Source organism: Oratosquilla oratoria, chromosome 15 (assembly GCF_046742065.1).
Source record: "Oratosquilla oratoria isolate Oo_2021 chromosome 15, ASM4674206v1, whole genome shotgun sequence".
NCBI lineage: Eukaryota > Metazoa > Arthropoda > Malacostraca > Stomatopoda > Squillidae > Oratosquilla > Oratosquilla oratoria.
In genome coordinates this window covers 63335985-63353841 of record NC_134791.1, presented here as the reverse complement: position 1 = coordinate 63353841, position 17857 = coordinate 63335985, and the positions used below count along the sequence as shown (strand labels likewise).

Sequence of the window (17857 nt, the reverse complement as noted above, 5' to 3'; positions counted from 1 at the left end):
AAAATCATGCTCATTTTACTCAATTAGATAAAATTAATTAAATACTAGCACATGATAAAATCCTAAATTCCGATCTATTTGTAAGTGAATGAAACACAATATTGAAAATATTAGACTGATTTATTCACAGAAGCCTCACAAAATATTTTTAATAGATAGCAAGAAGAGTATAATGAACTAAGGAAGCTACTCATGGATGAATGGTCTCTTCAGGGACCGTTTGTGCTGAGCAGACTCCACATCCCTCTTCAGTAGTGCTGGGCAAATACCGCTAATTTCAATACCGGAATTACCGGTAAACAACAATGCCGTTACCGGAATTACCGGTAATTTACCGGTAAAAGACTCGTGAGGTAGTAGTGACGTCCCAAGTTCGAGTCGCCTTTATGACTTACATCTAAACAAATTTCATCCTACTATGGTGTGTAGTCACAACTCAAGTTTTGTAACGTCGTCACTATAAAAATCCTGCGCTCCGAGTCGTTACTCCAACTCTCGTGGGCGGGGTGCGTGTAAGGTCACAACATTACCTCCTTTCCCTCAGTGCATAGGCCTACGCACCAATCCCCCCTCCCCCTCTCACACTCCACTTCCGTCTCTATGTAAGTGCAATTTCATACAAAGAATATATTTTTCACATAGAAACACAATTTCATAAAAGAAAAATAATTACATGCATCATTTTTACACATTTCACATAAAAATTCATTTCCAAAATCACTCATTTTTCATTTAGTCAGGACAAATTTTTTTTTGTACAATTGAGGTTTTAAAGGTTTTGTGTGAGATGAATTGACATATGTAGGTCATTTTCATGTTTTTTTTACCAAGTTCCTCTTATATTAGGCTCAGGAACACATAATCTCAACCTTTTGAATTTCTGTCAAAGTTTTTTTCAATTGTTCATAGTTGTCATTTTTTATATTGGAATTACGTTAATTTTGTATTAGCAGGACTCTACGATCCCTATATTTATATTATAGTACCTTTAAATGGACAAAAAAAACACGCATATATTTTATTTTAATTTTTTATTCTGTGTACCCATTTGGATACATGCCCACCGGAATCGCCAGCGCGCGCCACCTCCACCAATCTAGGGTAAGGCTCACAAATATTAGGTACTTAAGACCAAGATCTAAGAATATAAGGTCTAACCACTTCCGACCGAATTTCGAGGGAGTTGGCGCAGCGGGCCCGTGAACGTCACCTGGCTGTTCAAAGTGGGGTTGGCGGGTCCTATAGCTGTCAGTTGAAGCTGGTGCAGCGTTGCCGTTTCGTGGAAATATCGCTCATGGTGAGGGAATCTAGCGAATGTTGGCAACTGGCGTGGATAACGTGGACGTATTTCTACACAGTGTGGAAAAATATTTCCACATTTTCTATCTGCTTTGGGGCCTCTAGCTTATTGTGTGCAAAGTTATGTTTAGTTAATGTTATACGTAAGATGGATTGCTGATAACCAAATGTTCCATTAAATACCTATATCTATACACTAACAGTCGTAAAATTGCAACGATACAAGAGAAGGGTGCTTAGCAGAGGAAGATAACATGGTCAAGGTGTAGGTTTGTGAGGTCCAGTTATTCAGCTGAAACGGAGAGAGTAACATATTGCTTCTTCTACAGGTGTCGCAACTTAAGATATGTGAAAATGAGGTAAATAATGATGGACCAAGTGAAGAGCTTTTCCATACAGAGGATAACCTAAATACAGAAAATCAGCAGAATGAATCAGAAAATACTAGTAATGACGAACAAAATGAGATAAACAATGATGGACCAACTGAAGAGCTTTTCCACACAGAGGATTCCCTAAATACAGAAAATCAAGAGAATGACCCAGAAAATACTAGTAGCGACGACCAAAGTGTGCTACGTTTTCATGAGCCAAATGACGAGTTTCCGATTCATACAGTAGAAAATCTTAGCGAAAACTATGTCAGTAGTACTGGGGAAAACCCTGACAGAGATTTCCTCAGTGATAGTGATACTGATCAAGAAAATACCGTAGAGAATCCATATACAACCTCCTCAGACTCGGATCCCTCTTCACAATCACAAGTGCCAGAATTTGAATACGACGGTGACTATGACAGTGATAGGTCAGACAACTCTTTAAGACCCTTTAAAAAGAGGAAATATTAGGTGAGTTTTGTTCAGTAAAATAATTATGTTACGTTATTATCATTTACCTTATTAGGGAAAGAATTAGCGGTATTCTAATATTCATCGGTTTATAATGGTATATGCTTCAATAGTATTATTTATATGTGTTTTCTTTCTCATCTAATGTTTAGAGAACTCTGTTGGTGGCAACACTCCTATTCCACATTGTTGTGTGTGTCCGTTATGCCGATAGAAATTCCGTCAATCACAAACATGAAATAGCTTAGTCACTGTTCAGTTTTCGATCAAAGAAAACGTGTGGAAAAAATAGGGTGTGGAATTCTGGCAACGCTGAGCTGGTGCAGTGTATAGGAAAGACGTTGCCTTCGCTCGCACAGCTCCACGCAATTAGTTATATTCTGACAAATATTATATAAAATATATATATATATTATATATAATATATATATATATATATATAAAATATTATAGTTCCTGTCTTCCTTGGCGTTTCACAGTTTTCTTCAGTGTTTCACAAAGAGAAAATGGACTCAGCCAAATGACGTCAGAAGCTGCGCACAAGAATTCAAACGGTCTGACCTGTATATTTAGACCTTGCTTAAGACTACGCGAATAATAATTACATGCGTATCACTAACAAAATATGATTTTTGAATAACACGTTACCTTGCGTCGTAGAGGCCACTTCAATGGGCACAGTGTTAATCCACCAGAATCTTTGATCGTCTCTGCCCGCTTGTTCTTGTCTCTGCTTTCCGTGATTCTGTTGTGGTATACTGTATTACCTGCCCCAACCCATAGGTTATATATATATCCTTGTCAGTCATCACTCGTGCGAGTCTGATAAGTGTATTTGTGAACTTGTTTGTGATTAACTCCAATACAAGTACAGTACAAATAGATTGTAACATGCGGATGGTGTCTTTCATGAGCAACTGCGTACATTTTTGTAAATATGCATATATTAATTAACATTAAATATAAAGTTAAATATGAAGATATGGTAAGTGTGGAAACAGTGTCTCTCCAATCTCCCCGTTCTGTGAGCTTTCATGTCCGTTCTACAAACTTTACAACGTGCCTTATTTCCATCCTCTTTCACTTCCGCTAACTATTTTTTAAACAGGGGATCCTTTAACCAGACAGACTGAAAAGTTTTCGAGTAGTTTGACCACCTCTTCATTTCTAGATCACATAGGCTGACTAATCGAATACGTACATTTTGCACTGAACCTCTGCGGGCCGAGATGCGAACAAAACGATCTAGCACGTCTGTTAATTTTCATATTCGAATACGTACATTTCGTACTGTGCATCTGTGGGCCGAGAAGGGAGCAGGACGATCTAGCACGTTGAATACGTTCCTGTTAATTTTCATCCTACGTAGGGCCGTCAGTACTGTCACTCAGTACCACCAAGCCGAAACGTGCTTACCGCTCTCTGAGTATTATGGGATAGCTTATCGGTTAACGGAGCCTAAACGGTAGCAGATTTTTTGCTGGTAAGCTACCGTCAAGGTTGTTACCGATAAAACCCGTAACTACCGGTAGCTGCCCACCACTACCGTCACTCAGAACCACCAAGCCGAGACGTGCTTACCGCTCCACGAGTGTTTGGTAAAGCTTATCGGTTAACGGAACCTTAACGGTAGCAGAATTATTGCCGGTAAGCTACCGTCAAGGCTGTTACCGATAAAACCGGTAACTTTACCGGTAGCTGCCCACCACTACTCTTCAGAGACCAGCAGTAGTCGGCCAGAAAGTTGACGTCCCATCGGCCTATGGCGTTCCTCCATAACACTGATATCTTTGTGAAAGCGCTCACCCTGTTCTTCAATGAAGTCTCCACGATTCTCTGGAAAATAGTCCAGATGAGACCGAAGGAAGTGCATTTTCACTGACATGCACGCACCAAGTTGGCGGAAATTCTCCATTAACTCATCAGCCACTTTCTGATACTGGGAACTTCTGTGGTTGCCAAGGAAGTTTGCAATGACTGACTGGGACAACCAAGCAGAGTTCAGCAGGATTCGGTGCATCATCAAAGCTAGTATCTTTGATGAGTTCCATCAAATATACCTGCCCTAAGTTTCGCCATGCTTTTTTGTTGAAACTTCTGATGGAGGAAAGCAAATCTTCTACCTTCCCTGTCCAATGCCTTTACAAAGTTCTTCATGAGACCGAATTTGATGTGGAGGGATGGAAGCAATATCTCGCTCGGTTCAACCAGAGGGTGGGACAGAACGCGTTGTGTGACCCAGGTTTTGATCCTTGTCTTGATGGCCACTCTTGTATGACATAACGCTGGTCATCAGCACAGCTATCCCATAAGCATGGATACTTTGTGTAACCACCTTGAAGTCCTAGGATGAGTCCAACAACTTTAACATCTCCACAGATCAACCATTTATGTTCCTGGTAGCTCAGAGCAGACAACAGACGTTCCATGCTTTTGTGGGATTCTTTCATTTCAACTGAGTGCCCAACAAGGATCGATGAAAACTCATATACGTTATTCAAAAGAGCTGCCTTGAGACTTCCGTTAGATGAGTCAGGGAAAAGTCTCCATTCCATAGCATCATACTTCAGACCAAGTAATTCAATCAGGTCAGCAATATTGTTACAGTAGACCAGTGAAGATGCTTCATCAAACGTGAAGAATTTTCTAAATTCTCTCTCGCGGTCCCGATACCAATAGAATGTTCCTGGTGCCAGTAGACGTTTCTCTCGAAGACGAGAACCCAGTAGCTGGGCAGACTCCTTGGAAAGGTTCAGGTCTCGTGTCAGGTCATTGAGTTCGGCTTGGGTCAAAGGCACCGGTTGGTCGTCCTCTTCTGGCCTGTATGCACCACACTCAGCTGTATCAGTCATGTCACTAGATTCGGAATCAGAACTAGATTCCATGGTGACATTTGGCTCAGGAACAGGAAGATCGGGGCCATGGGGGACTGGCTTTATGGCAGAAGGAACATCAGGGTATTGAACATGGTGCTTGTTCTTGCAATCGATGCCTTTTAGATTTGTCATGCAAAAGCAGCAGTCGGTAGCGTGATCTTTCCCTTCCCTCCACACCATTGGGACACCAAATGGCATACTCTTTCTTTTCTCGTTCCTTCAATCCTGTAAGTTCACTACATATGTTTTGCAGCAGATATGGGGAGCGAATGGCTTATCCTGGTTGTGTGTGTTGGTCGAGGGCTAAGTACATTCAGCCTTAAACACTAACACAGTTACAAGAAGATACAATATAATAACAGAGTCAAAGATAGCGCCCATGCGTTACTCGGCGTCCCCTCTACGGTCTCTCACTCAAGCACTGTTGCTAAGCTCCTATGCATGCCTACCCCGGGCATGCGAGTTGCCACATGTCGCCAGACGGGGATATCAATAACCCACACTGGTCTCCTAGTTTGACTCCAAAGTAAGCTTTATATGCCTTCTTCACAAAATCCGTGATTTTTGCTTGACGGTCTACTACTACTACTACCACTACTGCTACTACTACTACTTCTGCTGCTGCTATTACTACTGTTTTTTTTAACGACCTCCATCCTCGTGGAACTGTGTGGTGGAAGCAGCAGGATCTGTCTCCCACCGACACAGTTCATCGGCCCCTCTCCCGCCAATGACTGGTTAACGACCCTTTTATTTATCTATTTATTTTTTTTATAATTCCCAATACAAAAGTTCATTTATCCTACTGTCAACCACCGTCTGCTCAAAATCTAGATTTTGTATATGTGCTGCTTTGGGCGGTGGGGACCTGGTACCTCTCAGGCATAGGAGGGCTGATCTTAGGAGTGAGAATGACAGATCTAGCCTACATCTCGTCCATGAAACAATGCTGCTTTTTGGTTGTTGTTTCTTTTCAGGCATCACCTCTGCCAGCCGAGTGTAGAATGCCTTTGCTCTACTACTATTTTTTTTATTTTGAATATTAAAAATACGACCTCCATCCTCGTGGAACTGTGTGGTGGAAGCAGCAGGATCTGTCTCCCACAGACACAGTTCATTGGCCCCTCTCCCGCCAGTGACTGTGGTCAACTACCCTTTCATTCATCTATTTATTTTTTATTAATAATGCTTAATACAAAATTTCATTTATCCTACTGTCAACCACCGTCTGCTCAAAATCTACTACTACTACTACATGATAACGCACGTCAAATTTTTAATGAATATCGTAGTTAATTCATTCGCTGCGATAATAGCGGGTCAGATAAATTTATAAATAGGTCATTTTGACAAAATGTTGTGGCACACATGTAATATTCACGAAGAACCCACAATCGGAATAAAAAGGAAACTTTAGAAGAATGTGTAACTTCTATATTTCGGCTTTCCTTTTTATTCCGACTGTGCAGGGTTCTTCGTGAATATTATAAATAGGTATTTGTTCATTTCACGAGTGTTTCTATAAGCCATGAAGTTTATTTTTAGGCATGGGATTTATTTCCGATTTGACCAGTGAGGTAAGAGAGGGTGAATTCTCACGAGATAAAAAAAAAACAAAAAAAAAAAACACGGAATGCATAATCGCAATATACTGTATTTTCCACTCTTGTTGCATGAAACTAATATTAATTGAAAAAATAATCATAAAACAAGTTCAGCTGTACTTAGCTCCCAACTACGCAAGAGTAGATGTAATATATGCAAAAATTAGCTCAGTAACACTTGTAATAATGCAGTGAACGAATCAAAATATTTCATAATTTCAAATCCGTGCAGGCTATTCCCAGTTTCCCGCCGCACCGTTAGAGTTCAGAGTAAGTTGACACTTGTTAGGTTGATCAGTGTGCTGGCGAAAGCATATAAAACAAAAGTTACAATTGTCATAAAATATCTATTGCATCAATAAAACACATAACTCTTGAGGTTTCAATAGAATTGCTTTTCTAGTATTAGTAGACATCAAAACATAAACAGGTTAAAGTTTGAAATGACCGATAGACTAGGTCTAGAACTAACCAAGTAAACGAATAATTATGAACAAGATCATAAGATGTTGAATGTTCTCTTGACAGTATGGCAGTATTTTAGTATAATAATAATGTGTAATGTATCATTTAGAAGGCCTTGATATATGCCACATATCACTCTTAAGACTTAAAACTGATGTATAGATTTGATTGGTATGACGTGATCCTTGCGACTCATTATATTCTAGCTTACTGATATTACGCTCAACCATATTTTGATCATGGTTGAGTCTTGTTCTAGGTGTTTCTTAAACAGGAAACCTGGAGTCATAATTTGGTCTGCAAGTCACTCGGAGGAAAGAGTGAGTGCATTTTGGGCCTTTGCTAGACACCAGCTGGACTCATCCGAGTGGAGGCAGGGGTTGACAAGTTGTATTTGTAGGTTGGGTTGAAAGTACAGTGACACCTTGGATAATAAACTTATTGTGTTCCATGATTTTTCTGAAACTGAAACATTCGGTAACCAAAATACTTATGGCAAACATGCTTTTATAACTATCTTTTTTGAGTTTCTTTCCATGCCTTCTTGTGTTTCTCATGCCCCAATTTAACAAGTCCTCTCTAGCAAATATTTCCGTGCCCTTCATGATTCTATAGATGGTCAGTCTTGCATATACCCTTCATTCTGTGTGGGGACCATACTACTGGTGCATATTCCAGTTTTGGATGTATTAGGGTTTCGATGAATTTTTTTCATTATCTCGTCATCCATATAATGGAATGCCACTTTAATCTTCTGGAGTAGTCCTTATGTCTTTCCCACAATCCTGCTGATATATGTCAGGTGACAGATTGTCTTTTATCAATACTCCCAAGTTTTTCTTCTCTTTGCTTTCGTAATGCGTTCACTTCCCAAGGAATAGTTTAAGGATCACCTTTTGCTGCTATTGCCCATTTCTAGTACTTTGGATTTTTTGTTATTGAACTTCATTTCCCATTCTTGGCTCCATGCAAAAATAGTATCTAGTTCTTTTTGCAATATTCTACCATCCTCCTTATTTTTCACTCTTCTCATTATTTTTGCATCATCTGCAAACATGCTGGCATAGCTTATTGTTCTTTCCATCGTGTCATTAACATAGACAAGAAATATTATTGGTGCAAGCACTGAACCTTGAGGAACTCTGCTCATTACTGCTCTCCATTTTGACATCTTGACCTTTGCAACTGTCCTTGTGTACCTTTCCTTCAAAACGTCTTTAATCTATTCTAATAGTTTGCCTCTCAGTCTTCCAACATGGTCCAATTTCCACATAAGTTGACTGTGAGGTACTTTATCAAATGCCCTCTCTAGGTCCAGGTACAGACAGTCCACCCAACCCTCTCTCTCTTGCAGCACATCAATCACTCTTGAGTAAAAGCTTAATAGGTTTGACACACGTGACCCTCCAGATCTGAAGCTAAATTGACTGTCTGTCAGAATGTTCATCTTTTCAAGGTGTTAGGTCCATCGATCTTTCACAATCCTTTCACATAGTTTTACTATTGTGCTGGTTAGTGATACTGGCCTATAATTTAGCAGTGCTTCCTTGTTTCCTCCTTTGTGAATTGGCACCATATGTGTTTGCCCTTTTCCAATCAAATGGCATAATACCTTCTTTCAATGAACATGTAATAAGACTGGATCTTGTCCACTAGTTGTTCCCTACATTTTTTAAGTATAGAGTTTGAGATCCTGTCAGATCCTGAGGCTTTTGTTACATCCAATGATCCCAGGAGATTGAGCACTTCCCTCTCTTCTACATTTATATCTGCTAAACCTGGTTTTTTGCTCCCCTTGCTTTTCTCCAAAATGTTATGCTCTTGTGAAGACAGATTGGAAACCTTCATTCATTATTTGTGTCTGAACTGAGGCCTCTTCAATGACCACATCATCTACTATATTTATTAACTTGGTGATTTCTTCCCTGTGTCTCAGTTTACCATTTATGAACCTGTAAAACAGTTTTGGTTCATCTTTGCATTTTTCTACTACACCTCTTTCAAAATTGCTTTCTCACATTAAATTCTTGTATAGTCATTCCTAGCTTGTTTGTAAGTTTCTTTTGTTTTATTGGTTCTTTCTCCATTTTCCCCAAGCCACATCCCTGGCCTTTTTCGCAGTCTCACTTTTTATTAAACCAATTCTGCTTTTGCTTCTTCTTTTCTCTAGTCTTTGGCACATGATTGTTCACTCCTAGGTTGTAAAGGTCAAGAAAGATTTCTCATTTCTTCCCTATTCCTTTGGTATTCATGAATTCCTCCCAGTTTGTTTCTTCAAAGAATTGTTTCAACTGTAATTTGCTTTCCTAAAATTGAATCTCCCTTGCCTGTGTGATTCATTCCTTGCCTCTATCTCCTCATCCTCCAGCTGAAATTCCATTGTAACATGGTCACTTTTTTCCTATTGGGCAGAGATAGTTCAGGGAGCTGATGATGAGGCATATGCATATATGCCTCATCAATAGAGACAAAAATTTTCAGAAAACTTGTTCATTAAGTTATTTGTTAGTTAAATTGAGTGTTTGTTATCCGAAGTTCAACTATATTTTGTACAATCCTCTCTCATTGAAACATTATGTATGTATCTAGTTGTAGTATATAGGCTTATGGGTGGGTTTTAATTGAAAGTATTAGGAACATAGGGAGCAATTAATGAGGAATAGTGTGGGTTCAGGAAAGGTAGGAGTTACGTAGATCAGATTTTTGTGGTAAGACATATGTGAGAAAGCTTTAGCAAAAGTTGAGGCTGCTTTTTGTGTCTTTATGGATTTGGAAAAGGCTTACGACATGGTAGACAGGAAGGAACAGTGGGAGGCATTGCAAAAATATATGGGACTGGAGGAAAGCTGTTAAGGCCAGTCAATTGTTTTTACAAGAGTCATAGAGCCTTTGTTCAAACTGGAAATGGAGAGAACAAGTGGTTTGAGGTAAAGGTGGGACTGTGTCAGGGATGTGTCATGTTGCTATGGCTGTTCAATATGTACATGGATAGGATGGTGTGGGAGGTAAATGCGAGGGTAATGGGCAGGGATTGGAGATGGTTAAAGAAAATTGAAAAAAGTGGGAAGTGAGCCACTTGTTTGTTGACGACACTGCACTTGTGACGGTCAGAGGAGGGATTAATGAAGTTAATGATGGAGTTTGGGAAGGTATGTGATGAGAGAAAGTTGAAGATAAATGTGGGTAAAAGTAAGGGGAGAGTATGGCAGCAATTTGGAAGTGGATAGTTTCAGGTATTTTGGGTCACATGTAGCATGAAAGGAAAGAGTGGAGGTAAATTGTAGATTGAGGGAAGCAAGTAAGTGACTTCGGAGATTAAAGAGTGTAATGAGAAATAGATCAATTACAGAAATGGTCTGAAAAGTGGCTAATGAAAATTTAACACAAGTAAATGCAAGGTAATGCACATAGGTAAAAATAACAGTAAGTACGATTACAAGTTATTTGGTAATTCGTTAACAAAAGTGGATAGTGAAAAAGATCTCGGCGTAATTATCAGTAACGACCTCAAATCATCTAAGCAGTGTATTTCAGCCTCTGAGAAAGCAAATAAGATTCTGGGACTGATTGTGCGATCTTTTGATTTCAAAAGTCCATCACTCATTAACAAGCTATATAAATTGTTAGTTCGTCCACATTTGGAATATGCTGTTTCTGTATGGTCACCGAATCTCATAAAAGACATTGACAGACTGGAAAAAGTACAACGGCGAGCCACAAAACTGATTCCAAATATCAAAAATAAATCATACGAAAATCGACTAAAACATATGAATCTGTTTTCCCTAAAAAAGCGTAGACTCAGAGGTGACTTGATACAGGTCTTTAAGATTTTAAAGGGAATTGACAACATCAAAAGTGACAAAATTTTCACATTGAATGAGAATCAGACAAGAAACAATGGTCTCAAACTATCCGGAAATAGATTCAATTTGGAAGTAGGTAGAAACAACTTTGCCAACCGTGTAGTAAATGAATGGAATAAACTTCCTGCACAGGTTGTGCAATGTAGTTCAGTTCGAAGCTTTAAGAATCAGTTAGATAAATACCTAAGTAAGATGCTGTAATGATTATAATTTATCTTATATTATTTGTTTTTGTTTTGTTAAAATTTGTCTGTCTGATTTTCATTTATTATTAGTTATATGTCAATTTATTATTATTTACTATTTACCTGTTTGTTTATTATTTAACTATACCTATGTATTTATTTATGTATTTTATTTGTTATTTACATTATTATAGTTTTTATTTATTGTTTTATTATTAATATGATTTTTTTCGCATCCAACCTAGATATGGATCAAAAGGTCTCCTGTCGGCATGCTCCGCCTTTGTAATCCTTTGTAAATATTTGGGAATAGATGCAAAGAGATTATATGAAGAGGTGATTATGCTGACAGCACTGTATGGGGCAGAGACGGAATTCAAAAGAGTCAGAGAGGAAAAATTTAAATGTGTTTGAGATGAAATGTTTGAGAAGTATGGTAAGGGTTATAAGGTGGGACAGAGTGAGAAATGAGGAAATGAGAAGGAGAATGTGGGTGGAAAAGGAGTTGGGAGATAGGGTTGATGAAAGAGTATTGGGATGGTTTGGACACACGGAAAGAATGAATGAAGAAATTTTAGTAAGAGGTGTGTAAGGCAGAGGTGGAAGGAGTCAACTTAAGGGAAGACTGGGGATGAGATGGATGGGTGGAGTTAAAGGGGTGTTGAACAAGAGGGGGATGTCTGTTGAGCAAGGAAGGGAGAAGGCAGGAGATAGGGATGAGTGGAGAATGGCTGTGTAGAGATGATACTGGAATACAAGGAAGGGAGTGGATGGTGGATAGGGGGATTATGGAGTGGTTATGTTTGAATGATATTTTGACACAGTCCGAAGGGATTTCTCCCGTCTTATGTTTTTCTGTATGAAGGGATTGAGGGGGGGGGGGGTCACTGATTAAGTGAAGCAGCCTTGCTGTGGATGTGATGTGCTGTGTCTTGCTACATGGCTTCTGACCCAAGGCAGTGGCCAGGATACAGGGATGACCCATCATCCATTAGGAATTAAGATGAGAGGGAGGAAAGGGTGGTGCAGGGGAGTTGAATGGGTGGGAGTGAGTATTTGCTTTTTGACTTTGGTTACCTCTAGGGGTGTGCCGATTCAATTTTTTTTGCCAATGCCAATTCCTGTTTACCATTAATTGTTGATGCTGATACTGATGCCAATTCGTATTCACTCTTAGTTGCCAATGCCAATTCCACTTTATATGATTACAGTATATCAATTTTAATATAAAGTAATTGAACTATGATTTTTACTTGCTTTATAATCTATGTAGATTTATACACACTAGATTGGACTACTTTTTGAATATTTTATAATGTATCTACATTTTATTATGTACTTATTTCCATAAAAAATTCTTCTTTACAAATATTTTTCAACCAGCATCACTAAACATAATTAATTAGTGGTTTTATTCTATAAGCCAGTAGTACATAATCACTAAAACAATACATAAATGCATAGAACAAAAATTTTGAATAATACTTTTTATTATGTTGATGAACAACAACTTTTTTTTAGACAAAACAAACCTTAATGTAAACTTTAAAGATACTAATAAAATACAAATTATACTATTTATAAAGATGCCAGATGTTTTTAATTTAGCAGTTTTTAAGCCTCTAAAGTCTACTTATAAAAACTGTGTTTTTGAATAACAGAACTATGTAGTCAAATTACATAAAGATGTATTGTTATATATTTACTTGTCAAAATGTAAATAATAATAAATAAATAAATGCATAGGTATAGTTAAATAATAAACAAACAGGTAAATGTTAAATAATATTGAATTGACAGATAAGTATAAATGAAAATCAAGCAAATAATAAACAAACAAATAATGTAAAATAAATGGCAGTTATTGTAGCATCTTGCTTAGATGTTTATTTAAACGAATCTTCAAGCTTTGAACTGAACTACATTGCACTGCCTCTGCAGGAAGTTTATATATAAAAAAATCTTTATAAACAATTTGTTTGGTTATAAATTGCTGCAGAGAAAGTGGGAGTAAATCCATCCACTCATTTTTCGCACTTATAAGTGGGTAAAACCGATGCCAATGCCAAATCCCATTCTAAGAAATGCTGATTCTTGCCGATCCCGATTCACCAAAATAGTGCTGATTCTTGCCGATACCAGTTAATGGGCACACCCATAGTTACCTCCCTGGTAAGGGGGAAAACTCTTGGTATATGGATGGAGTATATAGGGTTGGAGCTGTGCTAATGGGATCCCATGTATTTGCCTCCACTCATCAAACTTTGCCTTAGATTTATTGAAGGTGTTGATTTGGATTATATGTCATCCAGCTTGTTCCAAAAATTAAACACTATTATATGGGAAGTTATGTTTCCTACCATCTTTTTATTTTATTTTATTTATTTTTTCCACTGTGACCTCTTGTTATTCTTTCATCCCATAGTACTGCCAGCAAATCCTGTGTCTATTTTTTCTGTACCTTTCTCTGATCTAGATATTCATATTATGTTGCTTTTCTGTCTTCACTCTTCCAGTGTGGGAAGTCCTAGTTTCTTTCAATCTTTCTTTGTATGTGTTTTCATTTAGATTTTGGATCATCTTGGTTGCTTCCCTTTGTATTTTCTCTATTTTTGTTATATACTTTTTTAGGTGAGATGACCACATCAATGCATATTCCAGTCTGGGAAGAGTCAGATTTTCATAGATTGACTTCATCATGTCCTCTTCCTCTTAGTGTCAGCAAATTATAAGTCTTTCATCATTTTCTTAGTATTATTTTCTGGTGTTAGATCATTCATGATTAAAATCACTTTTCCTCTCAACCTGATACCCCCTCACTCTTTTCACTTCTTTCCAAAACATTTTACTCGTTTCATAATTTCATCAAACTCTTACTACACTTTATACCTGTTCTCATTGACTCCCTTACCTCACACTTTGTTTTTCCTTTATTCACTCTGTACCTCTCATATGCTTCCCCTAGTTCTACAATTCTGGATCGACAATATATTTTTCCTCTTCTTAACTGTCTTGGTGGCTCAGAATATGGTGAGATTAGTTGATTCAGTTGGAAGTGTAAAGGATATTGCCATCACTGACAAGTTATATAACAAAAAAGTAGAAGTAGTAAACTAGTAAATGAGGTGTTTAAGGAAGATAGTTGAAAAGAGGGGGTTGTCAAAGTTAAAGTGACTAGTACTTTTTTGAGTTGTAGTAGTAAGCTAGTAAATGAGATTTTGAAGAAGTGTGGTTGAAAGAAGGAAGTTAAAAGTGACCAGTGTTCGTTTATAAGTGGAAATTAATAAACATACATATATATCATATGGCCTTCCCTTTACAGTTGGGGTGGCTAAATGAAAGCACACATCCACTCCACACTGATCCCACACCCATCACAACTTATTCACCTTAGCACCTCATGGAGGTTAATGTCTAATCATTAAAGAATGCTTCATGGCTTTTATCCATAGGTATTTCATTAAGTTCACTAAAATATTACATACCTAGTAGATACATATCAAAAGGCTAAGAGATGGCCAAGTTATAGCATATACCCATCCTGTGCCCATCCCACAAACTTTTCGAACCCCATCTTAATATATCTTCTTGCATTGCCTTTTTCCCAAGCAGTGTGGACAGGGGCAGGGATGAACTAAGATAGTGACTGGATAAAACTTATGCAGTCATTGTCTTATACTCTGCATGTATTTACTCTGACCTTTATTTTTATCTCCTCAGAATTAAATAAAATGAAGAATGCAAGGATTAAGGAAAGCATTGCAGGCTTACGCTGTAGATATTACCAAGAATCATCAGGAGAAAAGGGATTCATATCAACAGATCTTAAAAGTAACGAGTAAGTTATTGTACTGGTGTTATGTTACTGGTACCAATCTTTCACTAGGTTTCTGTACATATCAATCAGTCAATCCTTTACTTGTGTTCAGGACACTATTCATTAACAACACAGAATAGGCTTTACCACAAAATCAAGCTCCCCTTGAGGCAACCACAACACAGAAGACACTGAACACCTCATCTTACACTGCCCCACATGAACAATCCCCAGACAACAACTCAATATTTCCTCTAAGTGACCTATGGGCCTCCCTGGTGGCCCTTGTTGGTTGTACTTGGGAGCTGTGGGTCTCCTGCAAGAGAGGCCTAAACCAATAGATTGACTGATTGATCTGCCCCATTTAGTTTGTTGTTATTCTCCAGGATTGGAAGAGGGCTATCATGGTACCAGTTCATAAAATAAAATAAAATAAGAAGAAACCCCAGAATTTCAGATCTGTCTGACCACCATGATAGCTAAATTGTGAGATTGTGAAAAATAGATTAACATTTGACTGAAAATCAGTCCAGTTTCAGAACTGAAACTATTGAACTTGTTAAGTACTTACTCACAAACAAGAGAACTGGGTAGATTGTGTGTACTTAGATCTGATAATCTTTCCATTAGTTTAGATATGGGAGAGAGGTGAGAGTTAGGTCTGCATGACATTGGGTTCTGTGACATTTTGTTTGGTTTCAGGATGGGTATTATGTGTGCTCTTCATCAGACTATGGTATTATTGTGTAACCAGAAATTATTGGAAATATTTGTCCTGATTTTTATTGCTTTAGTGAATTTTCATTTTAAAGATTGTAGCCTTGGTTGTAATTTTTTTTTTTTTTTTTATCTTTGTTTCACTTTGTATTACTTCACATGGCCATGTTCTGTCTGTTATACAATACCTGATAATTTTTCCTTGCTGACAGTAAGGCAGTCAACATTTGGGACCGCATGATCTACGGGGTCAAAGATGTATTCCTGCCTCAGGGTTATCCTGACTCAGTCTCTCCTGACTACCTTGAATATCAGTGTTGGGACACTTTACAGGTAATATTAGGCTGTATCATGCCATTTTTTAAAGTAATAAAGAGCTCCTGACATGATATTGACATATTTGACCATTTTTGTAGCACATAAAAAGTTTACACAAAAGGAAAAGAAAGACAATGAAAAAAATTATATATATATATATATATATATATATATATATATATATATATATATATATATATATATATATATATATATATATATTTATATATTGTGGTTGTAGGGCAATGTATCACTTATCTGCATTATTTCCTGCTTCTTGTTCTTCGATGATGAAGACTCTTCTATCTAGTTTCTCATTCACTTGTATTGCCTATCATCCTACCTGAACTAATTATTCTCTATATTCTTCTTCCCCAGCACTTTTCTCACTCGCTTTCTTCCCCCCCCTTTCCCCTTGTTTGCCCCACATACACATTGCCCATGTGCATCAGCCAACGCCCATTTGCCCCCATCTACATGGTGACCTTTGACCCTGTGCTGGGGGTGCTAACTGCACACCCATATCTGGACCACATTCATACCACACCTCCCCTTGATCTCAAGATCAACCTATTCTTCATCTTCTTCTTCTCCCCCATTTCCTACTTCGTAGTCCTGCAGCTATCCCAGAGGATGTTTATTACACTGCAGTCATCGAGGCACTGCTCCCCCATCCACTACCATGTCATAATTCTCTTCATCGTTTTCTCTGCCATCCACCACACAATGAAGACCCAGGATATGTTGTGGCACTACCTTGAAAGAGATGTTCTGTGAATTTACCTGTTACCATACCCCTCGTCCACTGTGAGGTGCACTCACTGTCTTTTGGCTTCATCCATTCCTCCTCTCCTACCTGTACTGAGGCAGTGCCTTCTTCAGCATTGGCTGGTAGCACCAGCACTACTCTGGGATGTCGCAAGTCACATTTAAATAATGCTCTCTATGGAACCGAGTCTTTGTCTTGGTCTGACCTAGGGGACATATTATACCAAAAGACTGCTTCCATGGGTGGTATTAGTGCCTTTTCAGCAATGGACTTAATAGTGCGATGGTATTGTTCTACTATTCCATTTCCACTCAACCAGTAAGCAGCCCTAAAGAAATGTCATGTGCTCCAGTTGTCCAGCATTTCTTGTAGTGATCCTGGATGAAATGCAGTGCTAGTATCCATCAGGACTTCATCCACTGGACCCTTTTCCAGAAATATCTCATTCATCACCTGTGCAATTTCCTCTCCTGTCTCTGTCTTCAGCTCCTGCCAGACAACAAATCATCCTGGCCCACAGTCAACCATTGATAAGTACATGCCTTGTTGATAGTGGGTTATGTTGACTGCCAATCTCCTCCAGTTCTCTTGTACACTGAGTTCCCCTGTTGTGTGTGGTCTTGGGGTGGGATCTATTGATTGACATTGGACACATGCTCTCACAGACTGCTGGACTTCTTCCCTTGTTATATTTGGGTCAGAACAATGACCTATCAACACCTTGGTGATGTGTTCCATGTAACTCCTCCATGCATAGGGACCCTGTGGTGCACACTTCAACTTTTTCCTCCTCCTGTTCTCCTGGTACTCTCAGCCAGATTTTCTTTACTCTGGTTAACACGTCTGCTTTGCTCACTCCTGATAGCACCTGGGATTACGCTCACCTTTACACTGAACTCGTTTATTAACTCCCTCTGGATCCCAAGGTGCCTTTTCACAATGACATCTGCTGCCCCTTTCTTGTGTATTCTCTTCTCAGCAGTCAATATTGAGTTCATCTGTCCCACCACTGTGACTAAGTCTGTCCTGATTTCAATCTCACATAGCCCCCATTTCAGTGCCAAATTGACTCCTTTTACATATTTTAGTGCAT

The 17857-nt window shown here is 38.4% G+C and overlaps 1 protein-coding gene across 4 annotated transcripts in view; it reads left to right on the top strand.

The window, feature by feature from the left end:
* Nucleotides 1-6726: 6726 nt before the first annotated feature.
* Nucleotides 6727-17857, top strand: part of LOC143033477 (RUS family member 1-like) — an 85036-nt gene continuing 73905 nt past the window's right edge. Inside the window, exons 1-3 of one of the 4 annotated variants that reach the window (XM_076198961.1) lie at nt 6727-6897; nt 14864-14981; nt 15890-16010. In XM_076198961.1, the coding sequence (XP_076055076.1) occupies nt 14875-14981; nt 15890-16010 (228 nt within the window). In that variant the 5' untranslated portion in view covers nt 6727-6897; nt 14864-14874. The other 3 variants (XM_076198962.1, XM_076198963.1, XM_076198964.1) reach the window with 3 other exon arrangements.